This window comes from Olea europaea, unplaced genomic scaffold (assembly GCF_002742605.1).
Source record: "Olea europaea var. sylvestris unplaced genomic scaffold, O_europaea_v1 scaffold2299, whole genome shotgun sequence".
Lineage (NCBI taxonomy): Eukaryota > Viridiplantae > Streptophyta > Magnoliopsida > Lamiales > Oleaceae > Olea > Olea europaea.
In genome coordinates, this window is record NW_019241076.1 from 15,068 (window position 1) to 31,804 (window position 16,737).

The window sequence follows — 16,737 nt, forward strand, 5'->3', positions numbered from 1 at the left end:
AGAGCCCTCATTTGGCCCCCATTTTTTGAAATGAAAATGAGTGAAATAGTTTTTTTTTTTTTTTGAAAAATAAGTGGTTGAAAAATATTGAAAAGTTTTCGATTTACGTATAATATTATTTTATAGAAAATTGTATGGTTAAAAATAGGAGAAAGAAAAATGAAATGAAATTTAGTGAGGCCAAACGGGAGCAGAATGTTGGTTCGATCTCCAGGTCAAATTGATCAAAATCTTCGGGCTTCGAACTTTGCATACAAAATCCTGAAAGAGAAAGGAAAATTCAAATTAAAGCTAGAATTAATTAAATCTAATTAAATACTATAGTCCCCAATGACAACACAAAAAACTTGACAATTTAAAATCCCGCAAGTATACAATATTGCAATCAAGTAATAAAACGATGTATGGATGGCAAAAATACTCGTCAAATTCGATACCCGTGGACATTTATTACCTGCTTAATCGGGTAATTGGGTCGAGTACGGGCGCGAGAAATTCTGCCCCAAGACGAGTACGGGTAACGAGGGCCCCATTCCATCCCGTCCCGTCCAGTTTAATTATTTTTTAAGAATTCAATACTTTAAATGGAAAAATTCTACAAAATTTTATTAATTCTAATATAATATAGCAACTAAGATTATTTAAGGAATATAATAAACAATAAAAACCTTAGTTTACCTAATATATTCGAATAATTTAACTTTAAAAAATTAATTAATTAATTAAAAATTTTAATAACTATATCATTACATCACTTGAATGAATGGGGGCAATAACATTAATTATAAAAAACTATATATAAAAAAATAAACGGGTACGTAAACGGGACAATTGTCCCGTCCTGCCTTAAATGGGTAACAGGGTGGGAACAAGGCGGAAAAATGCCCAGCGTAGCAAGGGTCGAGGCTCCGCCCCGTTGCCAACTATAAAATGATGATTAGAGTGTTCAACCCACGAGGACTAAGCTTAATGAGTTAAAATTAGTAAAAAAAAAATTAATCGAATAGCAAACAAGTTTAGGTACATTTATTCTAATCTATGAATTAAACTATCTATTTCTAAAGTTAAATCAAATGAGATTTTTTTTTTTTTTTTAATCAAATATGTGAGAACAATGCTTAGACTTTGAATCCCCCTTGTTAATCCATTTTCAATACAATTAACCATTTTCACAAATATGTGTATATAGTTGTTGATTAATGTTCCAAGATTAATTGAAAACCTTTTTCGATAGCTATCAAATCTATTTCCATCATATGGCCCTTTCTATCACTCGATGAAGAATGCGAACATGGCAAACTCATTTAAAGCTCTAGAACACCTATAAAAATCATGTAAAGCATAGATGTATATTTTCATCCCCTATCGGACTTTACAATGTTTATTATTCCAGCTAAAAACCTATTACTTTTCTTGATAACAACAAATTCCAATATATCATCTCAATTAGTAGCTAATTAATTGAAGAGTACGGTAAAAATAATAATAAACATCCAATCGACAAACAAACGTAGACGTCAAAATAATTAATTAATACCAAAACAACATAACAAAGGTGCATCTACACCTTAGCATCTAGGAAGTTAGCCTAGCATGGCAAAATTACAAGAAATAATCATTGTTTGAGAATACCACCCGAAAATCAATAAAATTGTATAAAAGAAGAAGGCTCTTGAACTTCTTGACTTTCTTCGCGAAGTTCTTGATGAATCTTGATTTAGCCTTCAAATTTTTTCCCAAAAATCTAGGTAGAAGCTTCCATTGATTAAATTCTTGCAAAGCCCTATAAATTCTTCACAGTTCTTCAACAAATAGCACTTGATTTTTCATGGTATGGATGGATGAATGTTGAGAGAATTTATGTATTTGAGGTGTATGTATTGTGTAAAAGAGGGGACTATTTATTTAGGAGACATTCAGGTATATATATGGGTTGAGTTTAGGTCAAAAATCTCGTAAAATCCTTGCCAAGTTGAATTTGAATAGAAAAAGAAATCCGTTGATTCGTCTGCAACAATAGCTCTGTGCACACCGGCATAACTACCGCGCATGCCATTAAGCCAAATGGCTCTTGGGTTGGTGAAAATAGAGTGTCACACGCACGCCATGAATTGCCCCCATGCACTCGTAGGTTCGCGTGATTTGTCCCTAAACAGTTTTAGATATTTTGGATATAACTTTCTCTTCCAATATTCGATTCGATGGAGGTGATTCAAAGTGTTTTGGAATGATAGCTCAAAGGAATACATTTCTCCTAGTAGTACAATTTCTCCAATTTGATCGTTTGATATTCGAAAAATGGGTCTCAAATTCAGACTAGAAATTTGAAGTATAATTTTTTCGGCTAGAAATTAATTTGTAGGAATACTTCTTCACAGTTCTTCAACAAATAGCACTTGATTTTTCATGGTATGGATGGATGAATGTTGAGAGAATTTATGTATTTGAGGTGTATGTATTGTGTAAAAGAGGGGACTATTTATTTAGGAGACATTCAGGTATATATATGGGTTGAGTTTAGGTCAAAAATCTCGTAAAATCCTTGCCAAGTTGAATTTGAATAGAAAAAGAAATCCGTTGATTCGTCTGCAACAATAGCTCTGTGCACACCGGCATAACTACCGCGCATGCCATTAAGCCAAATGGCTCTTGGGTTGGTGAAAATAGAGTGTCACACGCACGCCATGAATTGCCCCCATGCACTCGTAGGTTCGTGTGATTTGTCCCTAAACAGTTTTAGATATTTTGGATATAACTTTCTCTTCCAATATTCGATTCGATGGAGGTGATTCAAAGTGTTTTGGAATGATAGCTCAAAGGAATACATTTCTCCTAGTACTAAAATTTCTCCAATTTGATCGTTTGATATTCGAAAAATGGGTCTCAAATTCAGACTAGAAATTTGAAGTATAATTTTTTCGGCTAGAAATTAATTTGTAGGAATAGTTCAGCTATATTCCGTTACTTTAGCTCCAATTGCATCGAATCGAACCTTTTGCATATTTGATCTTTGTTTTATAGTTAGAGTCAACTATCAAATTGTTGCAAGTTGGTCCCCACACTTTTCCTTATCGCTCGCCTGACACTCGAGTGGCGAGGTTGTCACCCCCCTATTGTCTGCCTGTCGCCAAGCGATAAGGTTATCCAATCCAAACTCATTTTCGCATTTTGGACTTTTATCTATCTACAACTCGATTTCTAAGGTTTTATGTGTATAGTTATGACTTAGATTATTTCCATAACGTTCATACAATATTTTGAGAGCTTTAGATCACAATTGAGAGTATTGAGATCTTGTTGTAAACACAATTACTATTGATTAAAGTGGATTTCTCCTCATTTGCTTGTAGTTTTTCCCGTCATGAATTCAACATAAATCTTAGTATTCTTATTTTGTTCTTGTTTATTTCATTATTGTCATAATCTTGCGATCAATTTGTAACAAGTCAATTATCAATTGAATAAACATTTTTTTCATTAAACCAATGTATTTATTGATATTGTAATTTTCGTTAGTATGTCATTTGTTCGCTCCTACTAAATGTCTTGTAGTAGTTCAAGATTCATCAAGAACTCAAATCTAGCATTAAGAATGTCATCTCTCGTCAAAATAGATGAGTACAATTAAATGTCAACTATCAAATTGTTGCAAGTTGGTCCCCACACTTTTCCTTATCGCTCGCCTGACACTCGAGTGGCGAGGTTGTCACCCCCCCTATTGTCTGCCTGTCGCCAAACGATAAGGTTATCCAATCCAAACTCATTTTCGCATTTTGGACTTTTATCTATCTACAACTCGATTTCTAGGGTTTTATGTGTATAGTTATGACTTAGATTATTTCCATAACGTTCATACAATATTTTGAGAGCTTTAGATCACAATTGAGAGTATTGAGATCTTGTTGTAAACACAATTACTATTGATTAAAGTGGATTTCTCCTCATTTGCTTGTAGTTTTTCCCGTCATGAATTCAACATAAATCTTAGTATTCTTATTTTGTTCTTGTTTATTTCATTATTGTCATAATCTTGCGATCAATTTGTAACAAGTCAATTATCAATTGAATAAACATTTTTTTCATTAAACCAATGTATTTATTGATATTGTAATTTTCGTTAGTATGTCATTTGTTCGCTCCTACTAAATGTCTTGTAGTAGTTCAAGATTCATCAAGAACTCAAATCTAGCATTAAGAATGTCATCTCTCGTCAAAATAGATGAGTTCAATTCAATTGTTCGGTAATTAACCCAAATCATAAATATCGACATTGAAGAAGTTGAAAATTGACATCATTTTACTTGATTAGTTTAATAATGTTATGCTACTCTGAAATATTAAGTATAACGATCCGGCCTCTATACCTTCTAGACCTAGAAAAGGGGACACATCCTCATCTAAGATCTAAAGGTTGATTTACCTACTGTTCGCTCAAGATTCAACTTAAATTTCTCATAAGGAAGATATTATGAGTTTAAATCTTGAGTACATGATAGAAATACGTGATGGGTAAAATGGTTTCGAGCATTCCCAAAGTGAAAAGTAAGCCTAATGTAACGACTTGGGCACGAGTCATTACATTATGAATGTTCAGTACACTCCATTGCTTATTATTATAAAAAAATGTATATATACTATTTTGCCCTTTCTAGTTTGGTCAAAATTGATTTAATTTTGACTAATCCGGTCAACTAACGGTAAATGGATGTTTTCCATCCATTTAGACCTCAGGTGCATATTTTTAAAAGGTTTGGAATTGTGTGTGGCACAAAATGAAGGTTCGGGAAAAGTCTGCAAAAATTAAAAAGGTTTGGGACCGTTGCTGCAATTCTCCCTAAAAAATATGTCCTCTCTTCCACATTACAACATATCCTTCTCTCAACGGCTCTATTGCCATACTCAAATCTTCCCTGATGCACAAATATTTCACCGCATTAGGCCGAACAAACATAAAGTTGAGTTAGTTTTTGAAGAAGATGATGCAGCCGAGGCACAGGGTTGATCAAGGAAGAAAATCACTCAATAACCCTACAGTACCGTTGAATAGTTCAGCCTACAGAACACACTACTGCTATATCCAAGAAAATGATGAGATAAATTGAGCCCATCAAATCAACACAACAATAAAAGCAGCAAGTTGTAGTAAGCTCAAGGTATATGAAGCTAAATGCCAACTCAAGGATCAACATTCCATAAATGGTTAATCAAGTGAACCTAGAAGATACCAAGGCAGCAAGTTTAGGAGAAAAGCAGCCATTTAACAGAAGTTGAATTTGAGAACTATACAATTCAACTCATATTAACACGAGGATATCCCGATGATAAGGAGGCGCCTGGCTTCAAGTTACAAGCCGTACCTTGACCAATAAAAGGCACTTGTTCTTTCATGACACCTATTAAAGACATCAGTTCAATATTCCCTTCTATAGAAAGTCTCAAGCCATTCCTCCAAGGTAACAACTAATACAAAACAATCTAATTGTATTGCACTTCATTCAAATTTCAAACCCAAAATAGGAATTTGACTTGGTCTTCAAAGTCAATCAACCACCCCTCTAGTTGTATTACTCTTAATTTTAACTTCAAACCTAAAATAGGAATTTGACTTGGCCGTCAAAGTCGATCAGCTACCCCACTCATTGCTAGTGGCCGAGTAGACTAAAGTACATCTCTTTTGTGGGATCTTTTTAAGGAAAAACAGAAACAACCAACCCAATATGAAAAATTTTAAGCATCCAACATGAGTGACATTTAGGGAGAGTTGCCCAACAATTTCAATCATAAAAATTATCGAGTTATCTTCCATAGCAACAAGACAACATAAAAGCCACCCTTTCGAAAATTCTTTAAGCCCATCATTCGACAAGAGATAGGCCAGAATAACAGATACCACTTCAGTAAAAAACCAATGAAACAAAGTGACATCACAACAACAGTTACTGAAGCCAGTTCCTAAGAAAGCTCGTGAATGGAGCCAAGTCACAAGAACCTTCATATCCTATGAGACGTATAAATTATAAAGTCTTGTTAGAGAGATCTCTAAAGTCATAGGAAGTTGACCATATAAGAAAGCTAATGAATGGAGTCATCAGCCACGTCATAAGAACCTTCTGAGCTAATGGGAAAATTGCAGAACGTACAAGTAACCTTCCAAATAATGCAAGAAAAAAATGAACTTCAGGATGGTCGAGTGAGATTATGACAGGAAGTCGGGTATCATTTGAATACAGAACTCGTGGGTGCGGAGTCTATAATCAGTTTCTTACAATTGTGTTTTTACCTCCCAATCGGCACTGCATCAAGGAAGCAGATGCACTCAGTCTTCGCTCCAAAGATGTCAAATAGGATATGGGCTGAGAAACTCAACACAAATGCTGGACGATGATCCGAAGAAGTTGAGGAAAATGATAATGGGTTCAGACATTCAACAGAAATGCCGAAGAAGCCAAAAATGGGAAAAAGCTTTCATGCTTGCAGAAGAAGCCAAAGCTCGGAAGATAAGAGCACACCACAGATGGTTTGTGCTGCCATAAGTGCACCTATAAGCAAATGGGGAAGTAGTGAGCACAAAACTAGAAGCCGAAGCTTGTAGCTTTTGGAAGCTAGAAGGTATGCTTCTGAGAAAAACGATGGAAGGTAAGTCAAGATCATGAACTTAGGAAGTAAATGCTGCCAGATAGAAAAACCTCGTAAAGCTTCGAGTCTAGAAGGTCTTCTCTCCTTAGCGTAGGCACAAGTGAGCCAAGCTCGCACTCCCAAAAGTTTAGACGTCGAAGAATAAGGGAAAAGAGAATGCTGCCTCAAGCCAAAGGTGTTGACTTTGCAACCCCACACCAGTCAACTTAGATTAACATATATAATTAAGTCTTAAGAAATACAAGAACCCTGGTTTCAAGTTTCAAGGTGACTTCAGCAATAAGTTGGCCATTAAAAATACTTGTCCTTTCCAGCACGCCTATCCATGGAATAAGACCTCTTTTTGCTTTTGTAGAAGCACTCAAACCAAACCTACAAGGTAACAAGTAATACAGAGCAATCCATTAATTCCTCTTCTTTGTTCAAGTCAAACCTAAGACAAAAATTTGACTTGACTGTCAGACTCAATTTGGCATTGCACCAATCTTGAAAGTTGAGTAGACTAATTGGCATATGCTTTATAGGATTTTTGATGGTTCAATAGAATTATTAGCATCCATCATACTTGACAGGGAGTTATCCTGCATTTTCCAACATCAACAACTCCAACTCTTTGGAGTTTTAAAAGTGGCTAATTAAGCTAGTCTTAGCAACAAGGTAAATACATAGATACGGTAACAAATCAACCAAAATCAAGCATTATGCACTTAATTTTAGGCTGGAATATATCTTAAACAATTAAAAGCATAAAATGATGTGTAGGTCCTTCTTCAATTAGTTAATATTTTCTTTTTACTTATTTGCATCTATACTTCCAGCTCATGCTATTAAGTTACAACAAAATTAATGCACAATAATTTCATCAAAGAAACGCAGTCAAAATTTCCTGAATTCCAACCATTTTCAAAGAAGCCACTTCCTCACCTTTTTTTCATCACTTGGACTTGTAGGCTGGAATATATCTTAAACAATTAAAAGCATAAAATGATGTGTAGGTCCTTCTTCAATTAGTTAATATTTTCTTTTTACTTGTTTGCATCTATACTTCCAGCTCATGCTATTAAGTTACAACAAAATTAATGCACAACAATTTCATCAAAGAAACGCAGTCAAAATTTCCTGAATTCCAACCATTTTCAAAGAAGCCACTTCCTCACCTTTTTTTCATCACTTGGACTTTATACTCACTCCATCTCCGCCAGCAATAATGACAGCAGTAGTCATATCCAAGAACAATCCATGCTCAACCACCCCTTCGAAAGCTGCAATTTCCTTCCCGGCAGCAGCCGAATCCTTTATGGGCGTCTTGAAATACAAGTCCACAATGTAATTCATGTTATCAGTCACATAAGGTTTCCCATCACCATCCAATCTCAGCTTCGCTTCGCACCCTTCTTCTTTGAATAACTCCTGCAGTCTCACCAAATTGTACTTCCAACAGAATTGCACCACTTCCACAGGCATTGCCAGGCCCGACCCACCAAGACCATCCACCAGCTTCGATTCATCCACCACAACCACAAACTTATCCGAGGCGGCCTCGACCATCTTCTCGCGCAAAAGGGCCCCACCGCGACCCTTGACAAGATCAAGATCTGGGTCAACCTCATCTGCTCCGTCAATGGCCAAGTCCAGATGAGGGTGGGCATCGAGGGTTGACAATGGAACGTTAAGACTAGCAGCTTGCTCCTGAGTCCTCTTCGAGGTGGGCACACCCACAATATTCGTAAGCTCGCCGGACTTAATCAACTCGCCAATCTTGGCCACCACGAAGGCGGCAGTGGACCCTGTACCCAACCCAAGAACCATACCGCTCTTAACGTATTCCACGGCCTTATCAGCAGCAAGTTTCTTGAGATCATCTTGGGTCAATACTGAGGGAGGAGTGGACAGGGCTTTGATGACGAATTTAGAAGGGTACCGCAGATTAAGGTATGAAGAACCTAGATTAAGGCGGCGGGTGGCATTGCGGTGGTTAACGGAGGAAAGTGATGTGGGAGAGAGGAGGGATAAGGTGGTGGCCATGGGAAGCGAAAATGGGAGGTTGGTGTGGAATTTGGTGTGTGCTCCTCTCTTACCTAATCTTCCAGTGAAAGGGGTTGGACTTGTTGGATCGGTTTTCTATTTATAAGGCACGTGGCTGCCTTTGAGATTCACCTTTAAGAATCATTTTTAAGGTGAAAATGAAAGCCAAGGAATTGGAGGTTGGTGGCAGTGGCGTGAATCGCGAGATAAAAAGAAATTGTTCTAAAGGATCATGGGTGTTAGCTGGCCGCCCACGGATCTGGGTCGAGCAGCGAATTTCTCGTACGAATTTTTCGTTGGTGTTGAAGCATTGCGAGTTGACTCATTGTAAATGGNCACGGATCTGGGTCGAGCAGCGAATTTCTCGTACGAATTTTTCGTTGGTGTTGAAGCATTGCGAGTTGACTCATTGTAAATGGTAAAAATTCAGCCATTGCTTGCACCGCGTTATTTTTATAAAAATACGTGTAATAATAGTGTTTCGCGCGGGTTAGTCACTAACAAAAATGGATCAGACGATTGTGTAAGGGACAAGCCTCTTGAGACAAAATCCCAAAAAGGGGTGTTTTTATTGACGATGACTTTACAATTAGAAAATAAAAAAGAATGCCTCCAAGGGGCGCAAGCACACGAGTTACTGAAAAGAAGTGTTTAAATCTAAACTAAAAAATTGAAAGATACATATTCTCTGTTTGAGACTGTTTGATTCGGGATCCTTTACTCAATGTATTTTCTTCCTTTTATACTCCCTGAATGATCTCTTCGTGATCAACCGTTTAAAAACTGTTTGATCGCTTTATAACTGCCCACTTTTTTCATAGTGGCCAACTTGTCATGGAACTGCCTTCTCTAATTGCTGTCATTACTTTTTGTAGTTCAATCATCTTCAATTGAATTCCTTGAATCGTGGAACGTGATAGGGCTACTGCTTCATTAACCGCACCTTTGGGTAACCATAACATCTTATATTTTCTAAGATCCTGGACGATTCGAAGGTTTGGGTGAGAACGGAGTCACAGCTCTGGGCGACTGCATGGCAATCCATTCGCTTAAATCTTGGGCGACTTATAAACTTGGGCGATGGTATTACCGCGTTCATGGGCTTCCCTATTTGGGCCTTTATCCTGAATTGCCTGATTGGGCCGTTCTTTGAGCTATCTGATTTGGGGATCCTCCAATTGGACTTCATTCCTTGGGCTGAATTTTTTGTGTGTCAACAATTACCCCCAATATGGCAGAATTAATACCAATTATTAATTTTTGCCATATTCACTTTGTGTTTCCCAACAACATTTGAAATTCCCAAGAATTTCAATCATTATTTTCTTCCATAATCTGAAAAGCTGCGACGTTTGCAAACCCTTATAACCCCCAAATACACATCATTTCATTGCACCACTAAATTACGCCTTATTGTTTCGCGCTTCTCTCTCGCAATATTACTGTTCATCTTCTTGCTTCTCTGCTACGTTTTTTAAGCAAACTTCGATAAACTCTATTTCGTTCCTAATGGCTGCTTCACAATCCCAGTCTGGTGACTCCTTCGGTTTCGAAAACTTCCAGAAACTCCTCACTCGGCCATATATAACTCTGAACTTCCTTGCACCAGCCAATGTCGAACTCAATGAGTTCTATCTAGGTCATTCATTCAACAACGCCGAGGCCATCGAACAAGCAGCGGTCGGTCAACTGTTCCCTTGTACTCAAGACCCTCCGTTTCTAAACTCTTTGCCGCTGAGGCCGCTTCGCGAAAGAGGTATTCGCACTTGGCCTAAATCTGATGTCGTTTTTCGTAGATGGCATGCTTGCCTTGTGGACCATGGTCCTACTAAGACAATTTTTTATAGTGCTAGGATTTCTGATTTGTTAGAAATCTCTCTTCAACCCCCTATTTTTTACCCAGCACTTTTTCCAATCGCTTTAAATTTTTGGTGTTCTGAGTATAATACTTTTGTTTTCCCTCTTGGTCCCATATCCATTACCTTAAGGGATGTTGGGGCCCTAGTAAATCTGCCACCTTTGGGCGATACCATTTTCCGTGGTATTTTGATTTCTGGTGTCGTCCCAAAATTTGATAGAAAACTCATCGAGTCTTATTCAAGTCTGCAAACCTGTCATAACTACTCGAGCACTGAGCCTTCCCATACTGAGCGTGTGGCCTTTCTTCAGATTTGGCTTTATAAATACATTTTGTATGTGCCAAGCATAAAGCCCTCCATGAGCTATTTACCCATAGCGCACAAATTGGTGCGTGGTAGGCCTCTAAATTTATGTTCTTTCTTTTTAACTGCCCTCTATAGAGGCATGGCTTCTCTTCAATCCCAATTGAAGAATGGTGCATCTCCTACTGGTAGTGGGCCTCTTTGGTTCACTCAAATGTGGTTGAGAGTCTATTTTCCATCGCTTGGTGCTCCATCCTTTTCCAGTCCTTCTGCTAGCTGCTATGGGCTAGCCATTAATCCCCTGACTCCTGTAAATATGTCCAGAAGGGATATTTTTTCATTCTTTTATATTCTGAATTCAATCCCTTCCTTCTTTCCTTTTCCTCCCTTTTTGACTCCAGATTATGTGCAACCTCCATCCACTCTGGATAGTGCGAACACCTCTGTGTTCGTTTGGATTTAATTTTTGACCGGGAGGGAGTTGTTCCATAATATTTTAACTGAGACCAATGCCAAAGCTGGGGTTGAAATATATGCTCCCCAATTTTTTGCTCGCCAACTTGGTTTTAGCCAAACTTGGCCCGTTCCCCCTTGCTATTCAAGAAATTTGATAGACCGCTTCCACACCATTAATAAGGCAGAGGCAGGAGCTATAGATGCTTACAATATTCTTTTGACAAGCAACTTTTCATTAGCCCCCTTCAATCCTAGCCGTGCCATCCATCCCCTTTTTGAACGACTCTGGCCGTCAGTGAAACGCAGATTGTTTGCGACTAATGCCAATCGTGCTTTCCATTCACTAGACCACTCAAACATTTCTTCCACCTTTCCTGTTTTGGTCACTCCTATGTCCATTAGGAGTCCCTCTTCCCCTGCTCGTGCTAAACAGTCTGCTTGTCCATCGACTTCTCTTCCCGCCAAGCCCACTGCAGCTAAAAGTGCCCCAAGCCGCAAACGGCCAGCCTCAGCATCTCCCATTCTGGAGGATGATGCTGATGATAATGATGACACCCCTCTCTTCGTCAAGAGAAAGGTAATTAAATTGGTTTACTCACAAACATACCTTTCCATACTTGAAACTTTTCTATGTGCTGATGATTTATTTGGATTTCTCAGAAAAGTTCAGCCTCTCCTTTGAAGGCTTTGGTGTTGGCAGCTCCTGCTCCATCATCCTCTACTGAGGCTGCTTCGTCCAAACCAGCTGATAAAGAGACTACGCTTAAAGAGAAATCTTCAATCCCAAAATCTTTATCACAACCAATGGATGAGCCACCTTCTTCCCAGGGCATTGACCCCCCAAATGTCGAAGCAGAAGGTAATTCATTTTTTAATGCTTTACCTTTGCTTGTGCTATTGGTTTTTGATTTGTTGCTTTTTGAGTTCTGCAGATGCTTCCATGAGTCTGTCCGTTGCGGCAAGGTCTTCTTGCTTAAACAAGGGGAAATCCTCACAAATTATGGAGCCACAGGTGGTAGATTGGCTGGGGATATGCCACCTTCCAAGATTGCTGATGAGGTAATCTTTGCTTCACCTTTACTTCCACTTTGTTTAGTGTAGTGAAAACCTTCAATGTTGGCAACTTTCTTTGCAGGATGCTGATAAAATTGTGCGTTCCATCCAAGACTTGTTCACTTCCTGGGGGCAAGTCAAGACATCTCGCCCTGCTTCAGCCAGTCGTCCTTCTACTTCTTCAGAGGAAAATATGAAATTCCTCAAGCCGTCGATATTTGAGTATGTGTCCTTCATGGATATGGACGTCGGTAAGGCTAGTGCTGCCAAGCATAAGGATAAGCTTGAGCATTGGAATGCGAAATTGGAGCAAGCACTGACACTTCCGTCGCTCCATCTTTCTACTGATTTTAAAGCGACGTTGAAAGTTGTCCATTCCGAGGTCCTCTCCTTGCTGGCCAAAAATGTTAAACTGAAGGCCAAAAGTACTCAATATTTTCGCGCTGTATCTGAAAGAGAATCTTTGCTTTTGGAGATCAACAAAGCTGAGAACGAATTGAAAGAAATCTCTTCTGAAGTCATGATTGAAGACTCCTTGATGACCAGTTTGGCTGCATAGATGAAGGAGCTTCAAGAAAAGATGGACGACTGCAAGGCGAGAATGGCTGCCAAAAAATGCAATGCCTCCCAAGAAATTGAGCGAACCAAGTCTTTGGTCGAGCAGTACAAGAAGTTGGAAGTTGATGATGATGTTATGGCTGAATTGAATATCACTTCTTCTCGGCAGAGCGAGGACTGGGGGAGACTCAGGGAAAGAATTCGTTTGGTATGGGGCGAATTGTAATAAAGACATATAATGCCTTAACTTTTTCTTTTTGTAATTTCGTATTGACTTTCCCTTTGTAACCTTGTACTGATATCCATTGCTAATTTTGATCATAACAGCAGCCATCATTATTAATGAATAACTATTTTAGCTTCTTGTATATTTATTGATGTTTGTCTCTTAATCGTCAATCGCTCAAGCATTTAACTGCTTTATGCTAAAAAAATTTGCACATTTTCTCTTGATATTTCTGCCTCTTTTCCCAAAACTTTGGGCCATTTGATTCTAGTTACTAGGCACGAATGTGACCGTTCATATTCTGTCTCTTCACTTTCACGCCTCTATCAATGCACTTATATTTCACACTTGTCATTTTCATTTCCATTTTCTTCTTCAAAATCAATTTGCTGCCATTGTTTGGCACTTTGACAATCGATCCAAAGCCTTCGTCTTCCATGGAAATGGATCATTTGATTCGCCCATTTTGCCATCTTTCTTGATGTTACCTTTGGTATGGGAGATATAGGAAATATTCTTTAGCCAGCGAAGTTCTTCCCATCATCTCCATGTTCTTTACAAGGAGTTCGATGATGGAAAATAATTTTTGAGGATGCCTGCAAGCCACCTTGCTTGCTGAGAGTGCTTCTCAGCCTCATTACTCGTCATTGCAGCGATGCATTTAGGAAGGCGATGCGAAGGAGCTTCATCTTCCTTTCCGCTTGCTGAAAGTGCTTCTCGGCCTCTCTGGTTGCCTTTGCAGCAGTGCGATCGGGATGGTGATCAAGGCCAGTACACCCTCTTACTCAGCGATCGACCGGGAGATTAGTTTGTTCTTAATTGTAGTTTATAGAGTATCTAGCATATTATATTTTGCAGCTTTGTAATGAACGTTTGATAATAAAGGAATTTATTTGAATGTATTTCGCTCTGACCCTTTTTACTCTACGATCGTTCAATGCGATTTGATTACGCTTTTATTTGTTCACTTTCCCATAAGGAATGAACATATTTTTTTTAAATATTTGTCATTAATGAACTTCATGTGCTTGGTGCAGTCTAAATCTTCCAAATGATAGGCTCCATTGGGCAACACATTATTTACTTTGTATGGTCCTTTCCAATTGGGCGACCATTTGCCATACTTTGGATCTTTGCTATCCAAAGGGAGTACTATTTTCCAAACCAATTCGCATAGGTTGAATGACTTGGCTATAACTTTTTTATTATAAAATTTAGCCATTCTTCGTTTTTGAACTTGCAATCTATCTAGGACGTCCAACTTTAATTCGTCCAACTCCAATAAGTTTTGAACTAGTGATTCGGTATACTCACCACCACTTAACTTATGTTGCAAACACACTCTGGTCGATTGCACGTTGATTTCTATAGGCAAAACAGCCTCTTGTCTATAAGTAAGTTAGAAAGGAGTAATTTTGGTACTTGACCGAGGCTACGTCCTATAAGCCTATAAGGCCTTGTTCAGACATTCGTGCCAATTTCTGGCATTTTCATCTATCATTTTTCTTGTAATATTTTTTAGAATCTTATTAGAAGATTTTGCTTGTCCGTTGGATTGAGCGTAATATGGTGTGGAGTTCATTAATTTAACCCCAAACTCGCTCAAGAATTTTTCACTTGATCCCTATTCAAAGATATTCCGTGATCTACCATCAAAATTTGTGGAATTTCAAATCTATAAATGATGTGATCACAGATAAATTCTATGACATTCTTTTGGGTGATCTCCTTTAAAGGTACCGCCTCTACCCACTTAGTGAAATAATCAGTTGCAACTATAACAAAAGTATGTTGCTTGGACGATGGGGGATAAATCTTCCCTATCAGATCTAACGCCCAACCCTTGAACGGCCAAGGTTTAATAATAGGTGACATTTCTCATGCTGACGCCCTTTGTATTGGACCATGCTTTTGGCATGCTAAACAACTCTTTGCATACTGAACGCATAATTCTCCCATCTTTGACCAAAAATATCTACACCTAATAATTAACCATCTCATCCTTTGGCCAGTTTGATGAGCTCCACATATCTCTTCGTGAACTTCAGCCATGATCGTCCTGACTTCTTGCAAACTTACACATTTTAGCAATATACCATCAGAGCATTTCTTAAACAACTCTTCATCTATTAGTGTATAGTTTAGCAAATGCAGCTTCATTTTTCTACTATTTCCTTTATTAGGTTTTTTAAGGAACCTTTTAATCTCTGTCCTCCAATTCATTGTATCTCCATTTTGTATGCAATGAAGTTCAATCCTTCTCACCCTTCTTTGGATCACGGGCAATATGGTTTCATACTCACAAGTAGACTTCCAATTTAAAACATTTGAGTATCCTGAGGCCATTTGGGCCAACTCATTTGCCACGTCATTATATATCCTATTAACGCATTGAAGTTCTACTTGGTCGAATTCTTCTAACAACTCTTGGGCGATTTCATATTGACTCATGATGGAATCACTTTGGCATTTAAAATCACCAATCAATTGGTGAATTACCAATTGAGAATCGCCTCTAATGATTACATTCTTTACCCCCATATCTATCATTAGTTCTAGGCCCACGATTAAGGTTTCATATTCAGCCTGATTGTTGGTGCACATCCTATCCAAAGTGAATGCGAATTTGTAGCAAATCCCTAAAGGATTTATCAATGCTACTCCTACTCCTGCACCTTTAGAGGTTTTCGGCCCATCGAAATACAACACCCAAGGTGTTAGTTTAAATGAATTGATTTCTAATTCAATTTCTTCAAGCGTGTCAAGACATGGATGATCGGCTAAAAAATTAGCCAAAGCCTAATTTTTGACTGCCTTTTGGGGTATGTATTGTATTTCAAATTCTGATAAAGTTAACATCCAAATGCCTACCCTTTGGTCACCAAATTTGTCTTCTTGCTCGACCATTCCAACTATTGATTCTTTTTCAGCCAATACATACACTTTCATTGGCCATCCTTGGATTGGTGACACAAACACTGGTGGACTTGATAAATATGTCTTCAAACTTTCAAAAACCTTTTGATGTTCTTCTTTCCAGACGAATTCGTCATGATTTTTCAACTTCAAAAGTGGCGAAAAAACTTTAGTTCGCCATCTTGATCGAGCATCTAGCTGATGAATGTTGGACGATCTTCTCCTTCATTGCCAATGTTCATTTTAATCAGAGGGTCTTGTGCTTGAGCGTATCCAGGTTTGAAGATCCGCATTACTTCATCGTCCAGTTCCCTTGTAGGCACTTCTTCTTCTAAACAATCCACCTTGTTGACTTCTCGGCCAATACTTTGTTCCAATTCGAATACTGCTAATTTATCTTTCAACGCTTTCAGGACTACCTCTTCTTTCATCTTGTCTTTGCATTCTTTATTGAAAGTCATTAATTTGGCTTTGAAGGCCTGAATATCGGTCATTTACTTTTGTTGCTTAGAACTCATTCAAGACTCCTTGATTATTCTTTTGTCAATTACTGGCTCTTCTAGGGTCACTATATTTGGTCTCATCTGACTGAACATTTCATTGAGTGCGTCCACTAAAAATGGCTCTTCACTCTGCGCAACAATCTGAGTTTCTTCCCCATCTTGGACTACCCTGACAGGTCCATAGTTTCCTTCGTACATGAAC

The 16,737-nt window shown here is 38.3% G+C and overlaps 1 protein-coding gene across 3 annotated transcripts; it reads right to left on the reverse strand.

The window, feature by feature from the left end:
* Nucleotides 1-243: 243 nt before the first annotated feature.
* Nucleotides 244-8,745, reverse strand: LOC111381371 (probable ribose-5-phosphate isomerase 3, chloroplastic). 3 transcript variants are annotated; one of them, XM_023005149.1, is made up of 2 exons: nt 7,794-8,745; nt 244-261 (listed from the first exon to the last, which is right to left on the reverse strand). In XM_023005149.1, the coding sequence occupies exon 1, from the start codon at nt 8,659-8,661 to the stop codon at nt 7,804-7,806; it is 858 nt and encodes a 285-aa protein (XP_022860917.1). In that variant the 5' UTR covers nt 8,662-8,745; the 3' UTR covers nt 244-261; nt 7,794-7,803. The 3 variants fall into 3 exon arrangements, with proteins under 3 accessions (XP_022860917.1, XP_022860915.1, XP_022860916.1); XM_023005147.1 differs by lacking the exon at nt 244-261 and adding an exon at nt 6,797-7,008; XM_023005148.1 differs by lacking the exon at nt 244-261 and adding an exon at nt 7,307-7,560.
* Between the last annotated feature and the right edge of the window lie 7,992 nt (nt 8,746-16,737).

Bases quoted from the DNA above. Each gene is read 5' to 3' on its own strand.
- LOC111381371 (XM_023005149.1), bottom strand. From the start codon at position 8,661: ATGGCCACCACCTTATCCCTCCTCTCTCCCACATCACTTTCCTCCGTT.